The 19,843-nt window shown below is 38.0% G+C and overlaps 1 protein-coding gene across 7 annotated transcripts in view; it reads left to right on the top strand.

Moving 5' to 3' along the window:
- Positions 1-19,843, top strand: part of Nalcn (sodium leak channel, non-selective) — a 351,653-nt gene that overhangs the window by 133,510 nt on the left and 198,300 nt on the right. For all 7 annotated transcript variants that reach the window (XM_011245094.3, XM_030247866.1, XM_017316063.2 and 4 more), the window contains exon 11: positions 7,304-7,435. In XM_011245094.3, coding sequence (XP_011243396.1) covers positions 7,304-7,435 — 132 coding nt within the window. The remainder of the gene's footprint in view (positions 1-7,303; positions 7,436-19,843) is intronic.

Here is a 19,843-nt window from a genome sequence, read left to right as displayed (position 1 = left end):
TAACTAGAAGGCCTTGGACAGCTGCTTGCTTAACAACCAAAAGAAGATAATTGATTTAAGCTATGCTGATTTATAAAGATACTAATTTTTTTTTTAACCTGTGAATCTGTGAATGGCCGGGAAAGTCCTACCAGTCCATGCCAAACCTCAACTGGTATCTTGGGGATCTGTCCTCAGCCACTCCTCAGCTCAAATCTGTGCTCTGGGCTTGGCTGGCTGAAAGTAGAGGGAAGAGTATACTAGGGTCCTTAGCTAGGTCATCATGCCAATCTGTTTGCTTAGGCATCCTAGAATGGCAAAAGTAAATCCTAGCACACAAGTATTTCCCAAGTCTGTAGTCAGTACTGTTACTATAAACTAACCAAAGGAAGTCACATGACTAGGTCAAGAGTTGCTGTAGAAGATACTGGCAAGTGAACCCATGGGTGGGGTTCAGTGAGAGGACATCACACCTTTGCACACAGACTAAAAGAAACATTAAAATCACTGGCTGAAAATAACACTCAACTGACCTTACCAACCTTTCCCAACCCAGCAGGCATGATTATTTTTTCATTTTAAAATCTAACTTATATTGTAGTGTCAAGAGCTTGTGATTGAAGCATATTGATTATAATAGCATGAGTACTAATATGTGATTTAATGGCATAACAATGGAAAGTTCAATGATAGTGGACAAGAAATTAAAGGGTCTTATGAGACTCTTCTCACTTATCTTTCTTTTCCAGAGAAAAAAGCAAGCAATTCTTAAGGCATGGCAGGTTGTAGAGTATCCACAGCAACACAGACTCTTAGAGCCCTTGTAGGGAATTATTCATTGATTCCTTTCTATTCTGCCTCTCTAATGATGGGTTAGTGAGAAAGACACAATTTAGAAGGACATCCACTATTTTCAGCATTGATATAAACACATTACCTATCTAACAAAACTATGTTAATTGTGTAGAATAATTTGTTATCAATTATAGAACTAATTGTGTCTCAATTAGTACACAACATTTATGAAAGGAAAGTTTATATTAGGATTTGTACAGTTGCTTATGGTTATATTCTCATTCCATGTAGATCACTTGCAAGCTGGTTTCTGAAATTTTACCTCATGAATGCATTGTTATCTAGATCATTTATTTTGGAATCAAATTCAAATAATTTTAGTATGCAAATAATGCAATGTGAGGCAAGATGAATATTTTGCTCATTCAAGAAGCAAATGAAAGATTCAACTTCTGAGTTCTGATCTTCATTAATGTAATTTATATGCATTGTGAACTCTAAGCCACAAGTGTCCTATTTAGTACATTTCATCTACAGAAACTTAAACCCTCAAAGTCACTATTTCATAGGAAACTATTACCTGAAAAAATTAATAGAAGCAGTTCCCACAAAGTACTTATATATAAACTACCAAAACAAAATCAATTTAGACATTTTAGAAATCTATGAATCTTCATAGTATGTCTCATGATTTTTTTATTTCTTTGAATTACTTTCTCATGTTTTATTTCTTTTACCTTCCTCCACAGTAACTAACCATATCTCTATTTTTAAATCCCTCCACAGTTTTCCATCCACAGTTTTCCAATACAGTATTCAAGACATCTACTAGACTAGACACTGCATTAAAATATCTTGTTTATATCCATGTTTCAATCAAAGATGTAGCTATTGCAATTCTCTTCCCAGAAGAGAAAATGTTACAGAGAGGTCAAGTCAGGCACAGAGCTCAAGCAGTCTTCAAACTAACATTTTATTATATCATGATGACCTTACATCCTTCTGAAAAGAAGTTTTTAAACATAGTCTCTGTATACTTCTGCCTTCTATTGTCAGACAGTATCCTCAGCAAGGAACCTGGTTCATATTCATTTTAGCATCTAAAGCCATGTCAAGGTCTTCTTGACCACTCAAGAGAAGGCAGAGAAGTACCTGCTTTGTTCCCAAAATATTTGAGAATGCTTTGCAACTTGATGTGCTTGGAACACTACTCATCCTTTCTAAGAAGTCTATTTCTTCCTAATGAAGGGGGAAGACATAAAACCAGCCATCTGAGACCAAATAGTGTAATTGCATCCATGTACAGTGCTTAAAATGAACAGACCAAGCACTCAAGTATGGATTGACACTTATCTTGATAATTTTTGTTGTTAACATTGATTTTTTAATTAGATATTTTCTTTATTTACATTTTAAATGTTATCCCTTTTCCTAGTTTCTGCCCTCCAAAAACCTCCTATTTCCTCCCCACATCCCCTGCTCCCCAACCCACCCACTTCCATTTCTGATCCTGGTATTTCACTATACTGGGGCATAGAACCTTCACAGAACCTAGGGCTTCTCCTTTCATTGATGACGGACTAGGCCATCCTCTGCTACATATGCAACTAGAGCCACACATCTCACCATGTGTTTTCTTTGATTGGTGATTTAGTCTCAAGGAGCTCTGCGGGGTACTGGTTAGTTCATATTGCTGTTCCTCCTATGGGACTGCAAACCCCTTCAGCTCCTTGGGTTCTTTCTCTAGCTCCTTCATTGGGGACCCTGTGCTCCATCCAATGGATGACTGTGAGCATCCACTTCTGTTTTAATTGCAGAAGCTTTGTCCCCATGTGGCTTCACATTGAAGTCTCTTGAGGACTTTCATTGGAAAATGGGACTCCAAACTAGCATTTCTCTCTCTCTTCTCTTTTGACATGAACCAAGGCCTTGTGCATGCTAGACAGGCATTCAATCACTAAGCTATATCATCAGGCCTCGACCTAATAGAATCTTGACATTTCTTATTCTTGGCCTTTGCACCACTGTCTCTCACTTGTTTTCATATAGCACTTCCTAGCACAAAGCAAGATAAAAGATATAACTACTATAATGTTGTTTACATTTTAAGCAACAATATTTACAGCATCCTACTATAGTACTGAGAAGGTATGTTCAATCATTTCCCTAAAAGATAATTTGAGCTGATGTCTGCCCATCCAATTCATAAATAGTGCTCTACTGTTTCCCTTCATGATTATAACAAATGTCCACAACATAGTTACTTAAAACAACACAAATTTATCATGTTCTACAGATAAAAATTCAAAATTAGGTTTTTTATTTGTGGAGGGGGGATGCAACATTACTAAGACTGCATTGTTTTTGGAAAATAAACAAATCTTGTCTCTTTTTTGTAGCTCTTGAAACTACCTCATCCCATACCTTTATTAATGAATCTGTGATGATGGCTTTATAAAGCCCTCTCATGGTAAAAAACCCTTTGGTCTAACTGGTTCTTTGCCTTAGAGTTGTATGGGAAAGAAGTCCACTTGGGGGTATAGTGATCATAATATAACAGTGATGTTCAGCCAGTCTTTGTTGGATTCCACTTCAATCTCTGTAGGCTTTTAGAATCATGAAATTTAAAGTGTCTGATAATTTTATAGGTTAAGAAGTTTACCCTCTTATTGAATAAAGATTATCTACAACATTAATTCTTAAACTTGAACATGACACAAGAAACTACCTAGGTACCTTCTTAAAGGTACAGATTTGAATTCTTTGGGACTAGGAAACAGCCTGAGTTCTTGCATTTCTAAACACCTCTAAGGGTGCAGCTCACCCATTCAGCTTTAGAGACCCCTTGAGTAAAAAGTCTCTAGAGTATTTTAGACATTATAAAATCTTAGGAAAGATTCTGTCTTAGTCTTTTAATGTCTCAGTAATTTCAATTGCCATTTACACAAACAATTGGATTTTGGAGCAGACTGAAATGTATTCAGAAGTTGTCTGATTTTTTTTTAAACCCTTTAAAGGGGTTTTATTTTTATTTTTATTTCTGTATGTATATTTTTGTCTGTGTGAGTGGTTGCAAAGTACCCACTGAGATCAGAAAAGGGTATCAGATCCCTTGAAGCTGGACTTATAAGAAGTTGCCTTATGTGGGTGCTGGAAATATAACTTGAATCATCTAGAAGATCAACAATTAGTTTCGAACACTAAACCATATCTTCTGTCCCCTAACCAAAAGAAAGAAAGAAAAGAAAAGAAAAGAAAAGAAAAGAAAAGAAAGAAGGAAGGAAGGAAGGAAGGAAGGAAGGAAGAAAGAAAGAAAGAAAGAAAGAAAGAAAGAAAGAAAGAAAGAAAGAAAGATGAACTAGAATGACATTTTAAATAAAGGAACTTTAAAAAGCTTGAATATGTATCTGAAATTTTTATATTCCATATATAAAATATAACTATAGAACAATATATACCTACATTTAAATTTATGTATTTGTGTGTTCATGGACAAGTTATGTGCATATCTCTAGATAAATTGATGGTAGGTATAGCCAACAGTAATGTTAAGTAATGAAACTGTGGAAACCTCAAGTCTCTTAACGTTTTGTGACACCTATTCAACTTCAACATTTTCTTTATGTTAATTTTCTTAAGTGAAAATTGAAGGCACAGACTTAGACTTCTGTAAATACAAGAATAAATCCAGATGTGATGTTACCAGCCATTTTGCATCATAGAAGCTGATGTCCAGTTTCTAACACTGGTTGGCTGAATAAATTCGGTTCCAGAGACGTCTGTCACCAGCTTTCACATTAAAGTCAGAGTTTCTAGTTTTAATATTTAAAATCAGTTCTTACACATATATTTATCACCTTCATTCTTATTTAATGTTTGAAAGTTATTACTTTGGAGCAAGTCAACCAAGCCATAGTGATTATAGCATATCAAACTCCATTGTAAGTGATTATTTTAATGACTTTGTACCAACAGAGATATGTAGACATTCAGACAAAAACACAACCTAATTATAATGACAGCACCAAAGCTAAGCTGTGACAGTTACAAAACCAATTTCAAAGTTTTTTGACAGCCATGGCTGAAAGCTTTGTTCGGACCTTTCTGTAATAACAGTTTACTTAAGACCTAAATCCACAGTGAAGGAAAACAGAAAGAAAAAGTTGTGGGTTTTCTGTCATGCTAATAAAATGGAAATCAGTTGACATGTTTTTAATAGAACACTATGTTGAAAAGAGTATAGAAAGGGAGTGATGGGTGTGGAATTTAACTCTCACAATGCAAAGAAAGAGGAAATAACAATGCAAATTCTAATGAGAATAGAAACTTGACAACTGATTTACTTATCTGTGTTATGAAGGTCAGTAGTTCCTGCAAGTAAATTGACAGCCATACAAACAAGTTGATTGACAGTTCTGGGATTTGATTTTTGTACTACCAATGAAATAAAGTCAAAGAGAATGAAAAAAAAATGTGTCAAGCCCTAAGACGACATGAAGCCTCATGGGAAATCTGCTTTTCCCTTGGCTCAGAGTTATTAAGTTTTTATCACTTTGATTTACCGCCCTTGGTTCTGTCTTCAGTCAGATGTTCAATATCATTAATTCTTTGACCTTGTATGATTAACTTCTCATTTCTGACAGACACATATCTGGTTCATGAAATGGTATTTGTTTGGAGTAGAGGCCTTTGTAACAACACCTGCAGTATATTAACACATCTCCATAGATGTTGACTCACTTAGAAGTGATAATATCCTTTGGAGCAGACACATCATGACCACTTTACTGAGGAAAAACCTGAGATACAGAGGGGCTTAAGTGTCTTGTTCATGGGTACCACACCAGGAAATGGTGGAGTCTCAACCTCAGACAACTTAGCTCTGCCTCATTCTGTTAAAGAAAAGATAAGATGATGCTGTGGACTCCAGTTCAGGTACACTTTATCCCAGTATCAGCCTGAGCTTTATATAGGTAGTTTTAGTTTGCGGTATTAAGGAGCTTGCCAGTTGGATCACAGGGCAGTGGCATGCAATGCGTCCATAAGTATGGGAAAGAAAAGAAACCTCAAGAGAGAATATGTGATTGCCTTTCTATGCTCTCACTCAGAAAGGCAATCTTCTTTTTAGTCTCTTCTATTTTGCTTTTGGGTGTGGGACAGAGCTGAACTAAGCTTTTATTCTGGTACTCTGGGCTTTCTCTAACACCTCACTCCTCACCTGCCTCCATATTGCCTTATGCACTTACTTATATGCCCTGCATCTAATCTCCATGTCTAAATCAAATGGCATGCTTCTATCTCCATGCTTCATTAAAATTTATATTATCTCTCTCCCTCTATCTTTCTTCACTGACTCTCTGCTACCTATGATTCTATCATAAATTTTTCTTTAAAACACACACACACACACACACACACACACACACACACAGAGAGAGAGAGAGAGAGAGAGAGAGAGAGAGAGAGAGAGAGAGAGAGACCATGTGGTGGCATCACTCCTGAGCAGTTGGCTCTCTCAGGTCCCTAGCCTTTACCTTCTGTTTTCTCCACTTGGGTGATCTCTTCCTTACAATTGAGTAAACTCAGAGAATAGACTTCAAACAGACTTGGTAGCAATGCTTGGTTCTGATGCATTCTTTCTGTGTGGTCTTGAACAAATAACCTAAGCTCTCTGAACTCTGTATAACACAAATCACATACCTTAGTGTTTAAAACTGTGGTGTAACAGACACATCATGAGTAAGATGTGCATAAACTCACTTAGCACATAATAAGCATTCAACTCATGGAAGCTATCATAATAGTTGTTTTCAATGCTTCGTTAACTCCACTTCAATATAGGCAAGGGCCTTGGACCAGATTTAATTCCTAATCCTAAATACAGTCTCTATACTAGTGTGACAGTGGGAAAATTTATTTAATTTCTTATAGTAAGTATGTTTTCTTATCTATAAAATTAAAACAACAACCTAGGACTAGGATGGAATTTAATTTAGTTAATCTGTGTATAACTCTAGAACAGCTCCAGACACATGATACACTCAGCTGACAGTTCTTATTCACTACAGGATTATTTTCAGCAATTATTTATGGATGCAATAAGAGAAAATAAATCATCTGTTTCTCCCTCTTTCCAGCTTTATAACCATTGCCAAAATACTTTTACTCTTACCCCATGCCTGTTTTCAAAATAGTCATTTTGAAAACTATTTTTTTTTTCATATACTCAGAGCTCAGGGTCAAAACAACCTAATATCCGAGATGAAGTATATTCAAGTTAAGTTAAAGGTATTTTCCATGTTTAACTGAAGGTGTCTGAAACTAGTTTTCTAAACATCTTTAACTCACCTAAAGAAATGGATTCCTTTGATCCCACAATTCAACAGGAAAGACATTGATCAGTGGTCTTGGAACACCTGTTTTTCACTGCCATATATCAAACCTGTAGTCCCTCAAAACATTAGCATGCACACTGAGGTTAATGGTGAGGTCTTTGGGGAGAGTTTACCTATCCATTTTGCCTCCTCAGAAAATGATGCGGTCATCGGTTTTCCACATGTTTATCCTGAGCATGGTGACTGTGGATGTAATAGTTGCTGCCAGCAATTACTACAAGGGAGAGAACTTCAGAAGGCAGTATGATGAATTCTACCTTGCAGAGGTAAGTCCCTCACTGGAGAGGTTGTGCAGCAGTGCTCAATGTGGGAGAGCCTCATCAAGGGCCTTTTATGACCATGAAAATTAACTCTAGTGCATTAATTACTCAACTGCCTCCTACGTTGACAACATCTGCCTCTCAAGCGATTCCTCTGGTTATTGTGTTGTTTGACTCATTTCCTGTACCTGTGAGCCTCAGCAGCCTTCTCCGCAGTGGTCACGTTGCCAAGGTAACCTTTCTCCCTAGGTCTTACTCCAGAACAGTCTGTTATTCTACCCACCTCTCATTTTCTCCCCCACATCCCTTTTTCATGATGTGTTAGCTTGCTTTCTCCTGTAAGTGACTACAGGTTCAGAAACTCAGAGATAAACTACTCGGCTCCACACCTGGACTACAGATGCCAAGCCCAGGATAAATGTTAGAATGATGCTATGTGAATCGCTCTGATTTGGTTATTACACATTTGTACATGCACCACAACATCAAATTAACCTGTGTTATTAGGCTTGTGCACAAGTGCTTTCCCAATGACTTTTCTCACTGAACTGAATATTTGTAATCATTTTCAAAGACTATTTTAAACATTCTGAAAACAAATATCATAATTCAGTGGCTGTATACTTATGGGAAAATGTATTGGCATATAGAAACCCATTCATTTCGTAAAAAGATACACATATATAGTGATACTACACTTTAAGAAGTACTATATATGAATAAACAAACTTAAAACCAGAAAAAAATCACACTTCAATTATGTTTATTACAGAAGTATTTTACATAGAAAGCAATTAGCTTTGTAGTTTAGTTCTCTTAGAACTCTTATAACACATTAAAAATGGACTGGGTTAATAAAAATTTACTTCATGCACACATAAACTTTTCTGAAAAAGGACATGCCACTCATATAGTGATTATAAACATCTTTGTGGATGTCAAGAAACTTCTAAGAGTCATTTATAACTCCTACCCTCCTTGTAGAAATCTGTTTCCTGTAAAAATAATCCATTTAATCCCCAAATTCCACTGTCTAGGAATAGCTGTGACATGGCATTGATCTGATCTAACAGCTTCAGGTTATGTGGTGCTTACAAACAGCAAACAACAAAACAAAACAAAACAAAACAAAATGATGATAAACAACAGTAGTGAATGAATGGAGAGCCTCATGAGAAAATTATATTCAAACCAATACCAAAATGCATTAAAATTTTCTGGGAACCTAACAAGAATTGTCATTAAAGTAGAAATGAGCTGACAATATGGCTGTTGCTGACAGTACTTCCAGCCAAGCCTAATAACCTAAGTTCAATCATCATTCCACATGTTGAAAAACAGATAATCAATATGAGTTATACTCTGGCATCCACACACATGCCATTGTACAAATTTGCACATATATAAAGACACCTAGACATATAGATACTCAATCAAAATGAGTGTAAATATTTATTAAAGTATAAACAAAACATAGACTGAAATTTTGTGATAAGTTTTTAACACAGTGATAGGTTGTGGATGGAAGGGGTCCTCACTGATTTATGCTTTTACCAGGTCGTGAGAAATGGATGTACAACTAGGCAAATGTCACAATGAAAAGAAAAGCTTAAGAAAAATAGGGGAGATTAAGGCAAATATAATAAAAATAATTAAAGATATGTCAAATGCAGTGCTAAATATCTAATTAGAATTTCGGTGTATGACCTTAACATTATAACGAACATGTAAGATAACAACTGTCCTAGATCTAACATAAGAATGGAGAAAGACAGGATTCAAACTGACCCGGATTTAGGGCTTTATTTGGAGTGAGAGGGCTGAAAGGTAAGGGGATGGAGGAATATAGGTGACTGACAACAGAGGTGAGATGAAAGCCTATGGAAATAGATGAAAATAGAGAAGAATGTAAGGAAAGTGAAGGACTCAGGACCTTTTTGTGGTCAGAACATGTTAGATTGAAGTGAGAGAGTTAGAAAGTTAACAATTGTGTTCAGAAATAAGAAGTCAAGGTTTCCAATTGCATCATGATTTTGGTGATGAAATACAAAACCTATGGTTTTGTGTGGAGATTGGTGGTTTAACCATAAGAACAGAGTTGTGACAAGAGTTCAAGGAACCATGATAGTCTGAGAGTCTCTGAGTCTCAAGTGGATATTGAAAAATACTTAGTCAGGACAGTGAGGTTTGGGCAAAGTCAAGGTACCTGAGTGGTTGATGCTAAGATGAGTGGAGATTGGAGAGAATGAATCATAAATTGGTTTATCCTGATGGAATCCTATCAAGGAGTTCCCAGGAAGGACGAATGGGACATCTTCTCCTTATCGATCTATTATACTGCAGAGAGCATGGCAACATGAGCTCCCTCTTTCATAAAGGGCAGTGTGTAGTGAAATATTATGCAATATACTTGGGAGAGAAACAATGGAGGCAAAGTCAAGTACAGGAAGTATAATCTGCACATGGAACTTGATAAAGTGGAAGCAAATTGTTTAAAATAGAGAGACACTCAATGCTTAGTAGGCTCTGTGTCATGAAGGTGAAAAGAGAGGTTGCAGATTGCGCAAGAGGGTTGCGTCAGAGGTTTAAGGAATGATAACCAACATTTCAGCACGTAAACTCAGAGATGAGCACAGAGATGATGGAGTCTTACCATTGTCTTGGAGAGTAATAGTCTCTCCTGCAGGAGTCTATTGCGATGTGAGAGATTGCAGGAATGTCACTTTTGTGACCTCTCCATTATCCTTTAGAGTAAATGAAGTATGCTGGAAACCCAGGGAACTGATGTAAGAACATTACCTAATTTCTTCTCATGCAAAGCCTACCTCTTTTCTAGCTTGTGCTTATGAACATTAGATGGTCTTTCACTGTACTATAAGAAATTGCGACAAAATATCAAAAAAATTAATGTGAAGTTCATTAATTGCTGCTTAAATGCTGGTAGAGTCTGGGAACAGGTGATTAATCCTTATCAATTTTGATGGTTTTATTTGTAATATTAAAATAGCAACCACAGATCTAAGATGATATAGCAAAACCTGACAAAACCTGAAATATGTATTATATGCCTCTAACTTGTTGCCCTTTCCAAACCATTAACACAGACTTGGTTTTAAAAAAAATAAGCCTGGTATTGAGGGAGGTAATTCTGCTATATATATATGCCCATTGCTGTTGCGCGCGCTCAACTAGCCAGGAAGAACGACGCTGCTACAGGATCCTTCTGCACACGTTTATTCAGTCCTGTTTCTTCTTTCTCCATATATCTCCCCTGTTTATATCTCCCCTGTTTATATCTCCCCCGAACCCTGGGCCTCTCACTCTTTTATACTCTCAGTTCCCATCCACGCACAGCAGGCCACGCCACCTCACCAGGCACGCAGCTTCAGCTAATCAGGGCAGCAGGGGCAAATCTCCACCAAATTGGATTCACCTGTATCCTGGTACACCTGCGCAGCACTCAAGATGTTTGTGGCTTATATGAGGAAGTCAGGTGCAAGTCATATGACTTAGCTGCAGTCTCTGGCGCCTTTAGGACTGCCGCCACACCCGCTCCCCACAATTCCCCCTTTTTTCTTTTTTGGCAGAGAGAATGTCTGTAGAAAGCCCCCCGCAGCCATGTCCCTTACCCGTCCTTGGGTGACAAACAGCATTGGTTTGATCCCTGTCTTAGGTTGGTGACATGCCCAGGGAGTCTTATCACTGACTACCTCTCTATCATGCCAAGCCACACCTGGGGAGATTGTGTTTTGCTTGCGGCAGGTGCATCAAAAGGCCAGAATGTTAATTAACCTATGGCCAGATCTTAATTGCTGCAAGCAAGCCTCATGGGTGAAGGTAGAGGTCTGATCCCCAGTGTGCAAGCATAGGGGCCCTACACAAAACCATCCCTTAGGCTCATCACCCAGAGAGGTCTTGGCCAGCTCCCGTGTCGTTTTTCCTAGGGGAAGGGAACTAGGACACTGAACCTTCATGCAATCAGACGTGCCTTCCACAGGATGCCAACAGCAAGCTATCCTCTGTGCAGTGCTTAGCCTCGCACCCCATGGCATAACGCAGCATAATTTCTTTTAGAGCGGCAAACCGAATCTGAGGAGATTGTCCCGCCTCCACTGCAGCAAAAGCCTACGCTACCATGGCGAAAGTGCAGGCCGCACACTCTGCACCTAACACATGTGCCAAACACAAAACACACACACACTATAACAAGCATACATCCCAGGGCTCTCATCCCCACTCATCTTCCCTGAAGCAAGGGATAGATAGCCAGAGGGGCTATCTCTTTAAGGGGAATTCAGGGATCAAAAAGCGTGGAAAATTTTGAATGTCATGTCGAGCTGGTATCGACTTCTGGAATACCGAAAGGATCTCCCATCTCGGCTCCATCCTTTGTGCTTGTGGGAATATCCACCACATCCACAGGGGCAACTGGATCAGGAGCCTCATTCTTGTAGCGTCTCACCAATCTCTCCGGCACCCAAAGAGGTTCCGTCTGGTCCTGTGGAAACACAAACAGACCTTCTCGCCCACGTCAACACCTGATCCTGTCGATCCCCAGGGGAGATGGACACAATACCTCGTGGTAATGAGACCATAACCTCAATCACCTGTGTGTTCATCTGGGGAGTCAATATGAGAGTCAAGTTTTCACTGCTGAGGAGGCATAGGGAGGAGGCACAGAAGCTAATTCGCCTTCCTCCTCCGCCTCGGCTCTTTTATTTTGTCCTTTCTGTCCACCTGATAACACTGTGTCTTCTTTCTTTTTCCTTTTTCTTTTTAAGCCCTTTTCCTCTTCCGACATACTTTCTTGTTGCTCTGTAAGGATTTTCTGACCTGTCTTGACTGCCTCTACACACAGTTTCAAACAGTAACAGAGTCCATATATCAGAACAAACAAGACCAAAACTATCAGACCTACCCACAAAGGGTCAATGGGAGAAAAAAGCATAACTACACAGCGAGGATCTATTGATCACTACACTGAGGTTATCATAGTCCCTTAACTTGTCCCCAAACTGGGAACCTTTCGTTACCTTGTGCCTGCTTCCTGGCAACTTTATGCTTGCCTCTATTTTATCCAGGTCCTTCCTAAACTCCTGGGTTACTTTGTGCCTACTTCTTGGCAACTTTATGCTCACCTCTACTTTATCCGAGGTCCTTCCCAAACTCCTGGGGTCGCAAGTTTCACTCACCGTGAACTTACCCTGCCGGCAACCACTGACTGCTGAAAGTTCTGAACTGGTGGAGGAGTCGGTTCCCCTTACAGGCCACCAATTGTCGCGCCCGCTCTCGACCAGCAAGAACGACGCGACCACCAGTACTTCTAACAGCAGTTTATTCAGTCTTCATCTTTCTTCTTTCTCTTCATCAGTACCGTTCCCCAGCTGAAGAGTTCTGAATCCACGCCGGATCCTTCTCAACAGTCTGTTTCACGGGAACCTTTATTAACCCCTTCTTCCCCGTTATGCAGTTCTGAATCCTCCCTGTAGCAGGGGGTCTTCGCTCTTGCCTGAAGATGTTTCTTTTCCCTTGTCCTGGGTCCCAGGTCCCGGGTTTCGGCACCAACTGTTACGCGCGCTCAACTAGCCAGGAAGAACGACGCTGCTACAGGATCCTTCTGCACACGTTTATTCAGTCCTGTTTCTTCTTTCTCCATATATCTCCCCTGTTTATATCTCCCCTGTTTATATCTCCCCCGAACCCTGGGCCTCTCACTCTTTTATACTCTCAGTTCCCATCCACGCACAGCAGGCCACGCCACCTCACCAGGCACGCAGCTTCAGCTAATCAGGGCAGCAGGGGCAAATCTCCACCAAATTGGATTCACCTGTATCCTGGTACACCTGCGCAGCACTCAAGATGTTTGTGGCTTATATGAGGAAGTCAGGTGCAAGTCATATGACTTAGCTGCAGTCTCTGGCGCCTTTAGGACTGCCGCCACACCCGCTCCCCACACATTGCAAACTACATGCATTGAACATGTAGAAATTTTAAGACCATAGATAGGGTATGAAATGTTATTCAGCATCTAACACCACCGGGAAGAACAAAGGTGATAGTAACAGGATGATTTGAGAGGGTTTGGACATGGTAGTGACAATTTTATAAGCTCATATTGATAACCAATTCAGCAAGTTGACACATTATACAAATACACCTTTCTACATATAAGTTGTTTTTCAATAAAGTGGGCAAGTAACTAGATAGACACGGTAAACAACTCTTTGAAATCATAAAAAAAAAAGTAAATCAGCTAGACATAGGATTTCATTTACATAAATAGTCTATAGACAGCATCAACTTATTATTGAAGAATACAAGCAATCAAACTCTGTTCCAGTAGATTGACTGTGGGTGTTTAAGTTTCTCAGAATATGTTTGGACTTAACTTCAAATTATTCTGTCATGTCTTTTTGAATAAAACATGTTATATGAGAGTCATAATGATTTGTTTTGAGTATGGCTAAATTATTCTAGCTAAATCTACTTTTTTAACAAATAACTTCTTAGGGGGGTGGGGAAGAGGTATGGGATGTGGAATAGTCAGAGGGTGGATGGGGGAGGGGGAATAAAATCTAGAGTGTAAAAAAATATGTGAATGAATAAAAGATAAAAAAAAAAAAACTTCTTTTAGTCTAAGACAAGAATCACCAAATTTCTTGAAGTACCAAATAGGCAGGCTAGGCTTTGTAGGCTATCCACTCTCTGTCAATGCTTCAACTCAGCTACCTTGGTGCAAAAGTGAACATGACCTTAAGACAGCTGGATTTTAATAGAAGGTTTGTTTTTTTTTTTTTTTTTTTGCAAAAGTAAACAATAGACTAGCTGTTGCATGGGCTATAGGAACAGAGAGCTTCTCAACTAGAATCCTCATATGCTAAATTCAAATACATTAATATTACCAACAACAATAGCTACCACTTTTTTGGAAAGCCAATTGTGTGCTAAGCACTTTAAAGAAATGCATTATCTCATTTAATTCCCCGAAACAGCTATAATGACAGCAGTTGAAGACCAGGGAGTGTAACAGTGTTATATTTAAGGAAACAGCATTATGTAAGAGTTCTGAAAGCTTAACTTTCACACTATATCACAAAAGGCTATGAGATTTGAAAAAAAACATTTTCTTTGTTAGGTTTCTACATATTATACAATAAATTGTTTAGAAAAATCCAAATATAAAACATTCTACCCATTAGGAGTCAACTCACATTCTAAATCAGCATCCTTTAATAATAAATTAATCTGCTTAGCTTCTTGTGGTACTGGAGATTTGTTCTCCAAATTTGTTCTGTTACTTTGGATTAATTAATCTAAATATAGAGTTAGCTAAAAAACAGGAAAATTATAATTTTATTTCCTAGACTATGCATTAATATAAAAAAGTAAATACCAATTTTAAGTAAAAATTTTATTTTACCTTCATTTAAGATAATATTTGCTTATTATTATATATATATGCATTTCATAATAAGCATAATAATATTTTAAATATAATCTTATGTTTTAATCACAAAGGTTAACATTTTGGACATTGTTTGCCACTGTATTGTGAACCACTTCTATTTGGTAAATAAAAGAAAAAAAAAGGAAGTAAACTGAAAAGATGTTGGATGATCCCATGGGATGGTTTCACTTTTTTTTAAATTTTATTTTATTTTTAATTCTTTTGTTTGTTTGTTTGTTGTTTGGTTGGTTGGTTTTTTGTTTTTGGTTTTTGGTTTTTGGTTTTAGTTTTTTGAGACAGGGTTTCTCTGTGTAGCCCTGCTGTCCTGGAACTCACTCTGTAGACTAGCCTGGGCTCGAACTCAGAAATCTGCCTGCCTCTGCCTCCCAAGTGCTGGGATTAAAGGCGTGCGCCACCACCGCCCGGTATTTAATTCATTTTTACACTTGATATTTCATTCCCCACCCCACCCCCCCCAATCCACGCTTGGACTACTCCACATCCCACACCACCCTGTCTCCATGTGGATACCCCAACCTTCACCCCACCTGATCTCTAAACTTCCTAGTGCCTCCAGTCTCTTGAGGGTTAGGTGCATCATCTCTGAAAGAACACAGACCCAGAAGTCCTCTACTGTATGTGTGTTGGGAGGTGTCATATCAGCTCTCTGTTTGGTGGTCCAGTGTTTGAAATGTCTTGGGGGTCCAGATTAATTAAGAATGCTGGTCCTTCTACAGGATCGCCCTTCTCCTCAGCTTCTTTCAGCCTCCCCTAATTCAACAAGGGTCGGCTGCTTCTGTCCATTGGTTGGGTGCAAGTATCTGCATCTGACTCTTTCAGTCGCTTGTTGAATCTTTTGGAGGGCAGTCATGATAGATCTCTTTTTGTGAGCGCTTCATAGCCTCAGTAATAGTGTCAGGCCTTGGGACCTCCCCTTGAGCTGGATCCCACTTTGGGCCTGTCGCTGGACCTTCTTTTCCCCTCTCCATTTCCATCCCTGTGGTTCTTTCAGACAAGAACAATTTATGGGTCAGAGGTGTGACTGTGGCATGTCAACCCCATCTCTCACTTAATGTCCCGTCTTCCTGATGGAGGTGGGCTCTCTAAGTTCCCTTTCCTTAAAGTAGGGCATTTCATATAAGGTCCCTCCCTTTGAGTCCTGGGAATCTCTCACCTCCCAGGTCCCTGGTGAATCAGTCCCCCAACCTCCAATTTTCTGAGGTTGCCTGTTTCCATTCTTTCTGCTGGCTCTCAGGGCTTCAGTCCTTTTCCCTCACCCAATACTAGATCAGGTTCTCCTCCCCCCACTCCCTCCCACTCTCCCCTACCTCCCACTCCCCCATCCACTTTACCTCTCAGGACCCTCTTTCCCTCCCCACTTATGACTGCTTTCTTATCTCTCCCAAGTGGGACTGAGGCATCCTCACTTGAGCACTTCTGCTTGTTAAGCTTTACTATAAAGCCTATACTCAACAAAACTGGAAAATCTAAATGAAATGGATGGTTTTCTAGACAGATGCCACATAACAAAGGTAAATCAAGAGCAAGTAAACTAACTACACAGGCCCATACCACACAAGAAAATAGAAGAAGTCATTAAAAACCTCCCAACCAAAAAAAGGCCAGGGCCAAATGTATTTAGTGCAGAATTCTACCAGACCTTCAAAGAAGACCTGATACAGATTTTCCTCAAACTATTCTATAAAATAAAAACAGAAGGAACATTACCCAACTCGGTCCATGAAGCCACAATTACTCTGATACCTAAAGCACATAAGGGCCAAATAAAAAAAGAAAACTTTAGACCAATCTTGCTTATGAATATCGACGCAAAAATACTCAATATACCCAAGGAGCTAAAGAGATCTGCAACCCTATAGGTGGAACAACAATATGAACTAACCAGTACCCCCCAGAGCTCGTGTCTCTAGCTGCATATGTATCAGAAGATGGTCTAGCTGGCCATCAGTGGAAAGAGAGGCCCATTGGTCTTGCAAACTTTATATGCCTAAGTTCAGGGGAACGCCAAGGCCAAGAAGTGGGAGTGGGGGAGGGGGAGGAGTGGGGGGGGGATGGGAGACTTTTGGGATAGCATTGAAAATGTAAATGAAGAAAATATCTAATTAAAAAAATTCTTGCAAACCAAATCTAAGAACACAGAAAAATCATCATTCATCATGATCAAGTAGGCTTCATCTCAGGAATGCAAGTTTGGTTTAATATACAAAAATCCATTAATGTAATCCACTATATAAACAAACTCGCAGGAAAAAAATCACATGATCACCTCCTTAGATGCAGAAAAAGCATTTGACAAAATACAACACCCCTTCATGTTAAAAGTATTGGAGAGATCAGGAATTCAAGGCCCATACCTAAAAATAATAAAAGAAATTTACTTCAACCCAACAGCTAATATCAAATTAAATGGAGACATACTTGAAACAATCCCACTGAAATCAGGGACAAGGATGCCCACTCTCCCCATATCTATTCTATATAGTACTCGAAGTGTTAGCTAGAACAGTAAGACAACAAAAAGAGATCAAGGGGATACAAATTGGTAAAGAAATAAAGATATCACTTTTTGCAGATGATACCATAGTATACATAAGCAACCCCAAAAATTCTACTAGAGAACTTCAGCTGATAAACAACTTCAGCAAAGTGGCTGGATATAAAATTAACTCAAATAAATAGCCTTCCTTTATACAAAGGATAAACAGACTGAGAAAGAAATTAGGGAAACCATTCCCTTCACAATAGCTACAAATAGTATAAAATATCTTGGGGTGGTTTAAATGTTTATTAGTACTAGTTTTCTGATAACCTTGAGAGTATTTGGTTCAATCCTAAATGAGATTTATAGCTACTAAAATTTATAGAAAAGTGATCTATCAAATAATTTTTCAATAAATCAGGATAAAAAGCTCGAAAGAATAGTTCCCAAGTCTGTATATCTCAAGACCTCATATTTGTGTGAACAGGTCAAGTACCAATTCCTGATTCTAACAGCTCTGAAACCATTCTCTACTGCAATAGGAAACTAGAATATGTATTAAGCTCACTTGTCAGAAAAGATGATTCATAATCTGGCCAAGGTGCTAGTTTCTTTTTAGAGTTCCTGTAGCTTAAGAGAATTAATATTGTCTTTAGAAGGAATTGTTTCTCAGGCATTGTGCTAAGACTAAACTATAATGCACTAATAAGCTCTATGAAGGACTGGACTTCTCCATGGTAGATACTTAGGATGTCAGATACAATCATTAGCCTTCTGTAAGACTCCTTATATATGGCTATTCTTATTAATACCTTTTCTTGTGTGTCTAAAATGTCTGTTACATGAAATGTCTAGTCTTTGAGAAGCCTGTAACTTTTTAAATTTTGTTCTTAATTTCAGTCACTTTATAAACTCATCACATAGACAATATTGCATAATCAATATTGTGCTCACCACCCTTGTTCTTCAAAAGCTTTTTTTTTTCCTGATTGCTTCAGGGTTTTCATTTAGAAGCAATGAATTGACAGAATAAAAACAAATCCTGTTTGTCTCTTGATCTTATTCTTCTGCCTACTCTACAGAGAAACACATTCATCATTTTAATGAATGTCTTATAAAAATTTTGAGTATGAACAGTTTGGCTTTTGTTTCATTCTTTTTGAGCTTTTAAAAATACCCCTGTTGATCTCTATACTGTCCGCTTATTTGTTCCATGGATAATCCATTCTAGTTTTCAATGGTGTTTTTATTTTATTTTATTATTTATTTATTTATTTATTTTGCCAAAAGATACACTGCTTCCATGAAATTCTCATCTCTGATTTCATACCACACTGGGGAGGAACTTTGAGGAGTTTTATTTGTTTTCCTTTTATCAAAGCATATATCTTGGCTAGAAAATGCTATAGTATAGGATTCAATCATATTCAACTTTGCTAACTGCTTGAAAATGCTTATTCTGGTAATTTGTATTCCTCCTAGATTGTAAGAACAGCTTCATTTCGTGCTAAATTTATGATCATTCAGATATTCAATTTTATCATTCTTATATAAGTAATCATTGTAGGTTAATATACCTGGTCTTGATTATTATAAAGAATTAACTTTTTATCTTCTATTTTCTTGCTTCTTCAATGAGTAGACAACAGCTGTTTTTCAGTTACCTGGCAATGAGCAATGCAGATCCTCTCCATGACTGCAGCTTGTCTCTTAGCTTTTATTCATTGGTTTCATGAAAGTTATCACTTTTTAATAGTGTAAGACTTTAGTCATGTTTAATTTTTTATATTAAGTCAATGGTCTTTGGTATTTAAAATTTCCTAAGTGTCAGGAAATCTGTTTTTCTAATGTTATTCACCAAGAAATGAAAGAAAGTTGATGTAGCTAACTCAGTACATAAAGAATATCAGATAAAAGCTTTTTGTCATAAAAGATCTTAGCAAACCACCAAGAGAAGTTACCTTTCTTAACATAACTTACCTATGAAAACCTACCAAAAAAAGGGTATAAATGATGAGCATTCGTGTCAAGAGAGAAGTAAGCTATCTGTGTTAATGTCTCTATTTCTGCCCAGTATTTTCTGGAACCCAAACTGGGACAACAGAATCAGAAAATAAAAGTAAAGAAGTAAGAATTAGTATATGAGAGACAAAGAGAAAGAAGAGAGAAGAGAAATCTGATAAGGAAGCATAAAACAGTTTCAAGTGATGCATTTGTCTACAGAAAAATTATGAACAAACCTACAGAAATGTTTTAGGAAATAATAATTTACAGTAATGTTGTTGGATATGGGATTAGTATACAAAAATCCGTAATATTTCTACATCACAATTAATGAAAATTTAGCAGAAAATAATTAATTCAAGGAGCTGAAGAGGTTTGTAGCCCCATAGGAGGAACAACAATATGAACCAACCTGTACCCCGAGAGCTCCTAGAGACTAAACCACCAACCAAAGAGTACACAA

This window comes from Mus musculus, chromosome 14 (genome assembly GCF_000001635.26).
Source record: "Mus musculus strain C57BL/6J chromosome 14, GRCm38.p6 C57BL/6J".
In the NCBI taxonomy this organism is placed as follows: domain Eukaryota; kingdom Metazoa; phylum Chordata; class Mammalia; order Rodentia; family Muridae; genus Mus; species Mus musculus.
The sequence above is the reverse complement of the archived record's forward strand: the minus strand, read 5'-3'. Positions and strand labels throughout refer to the sequence as shown.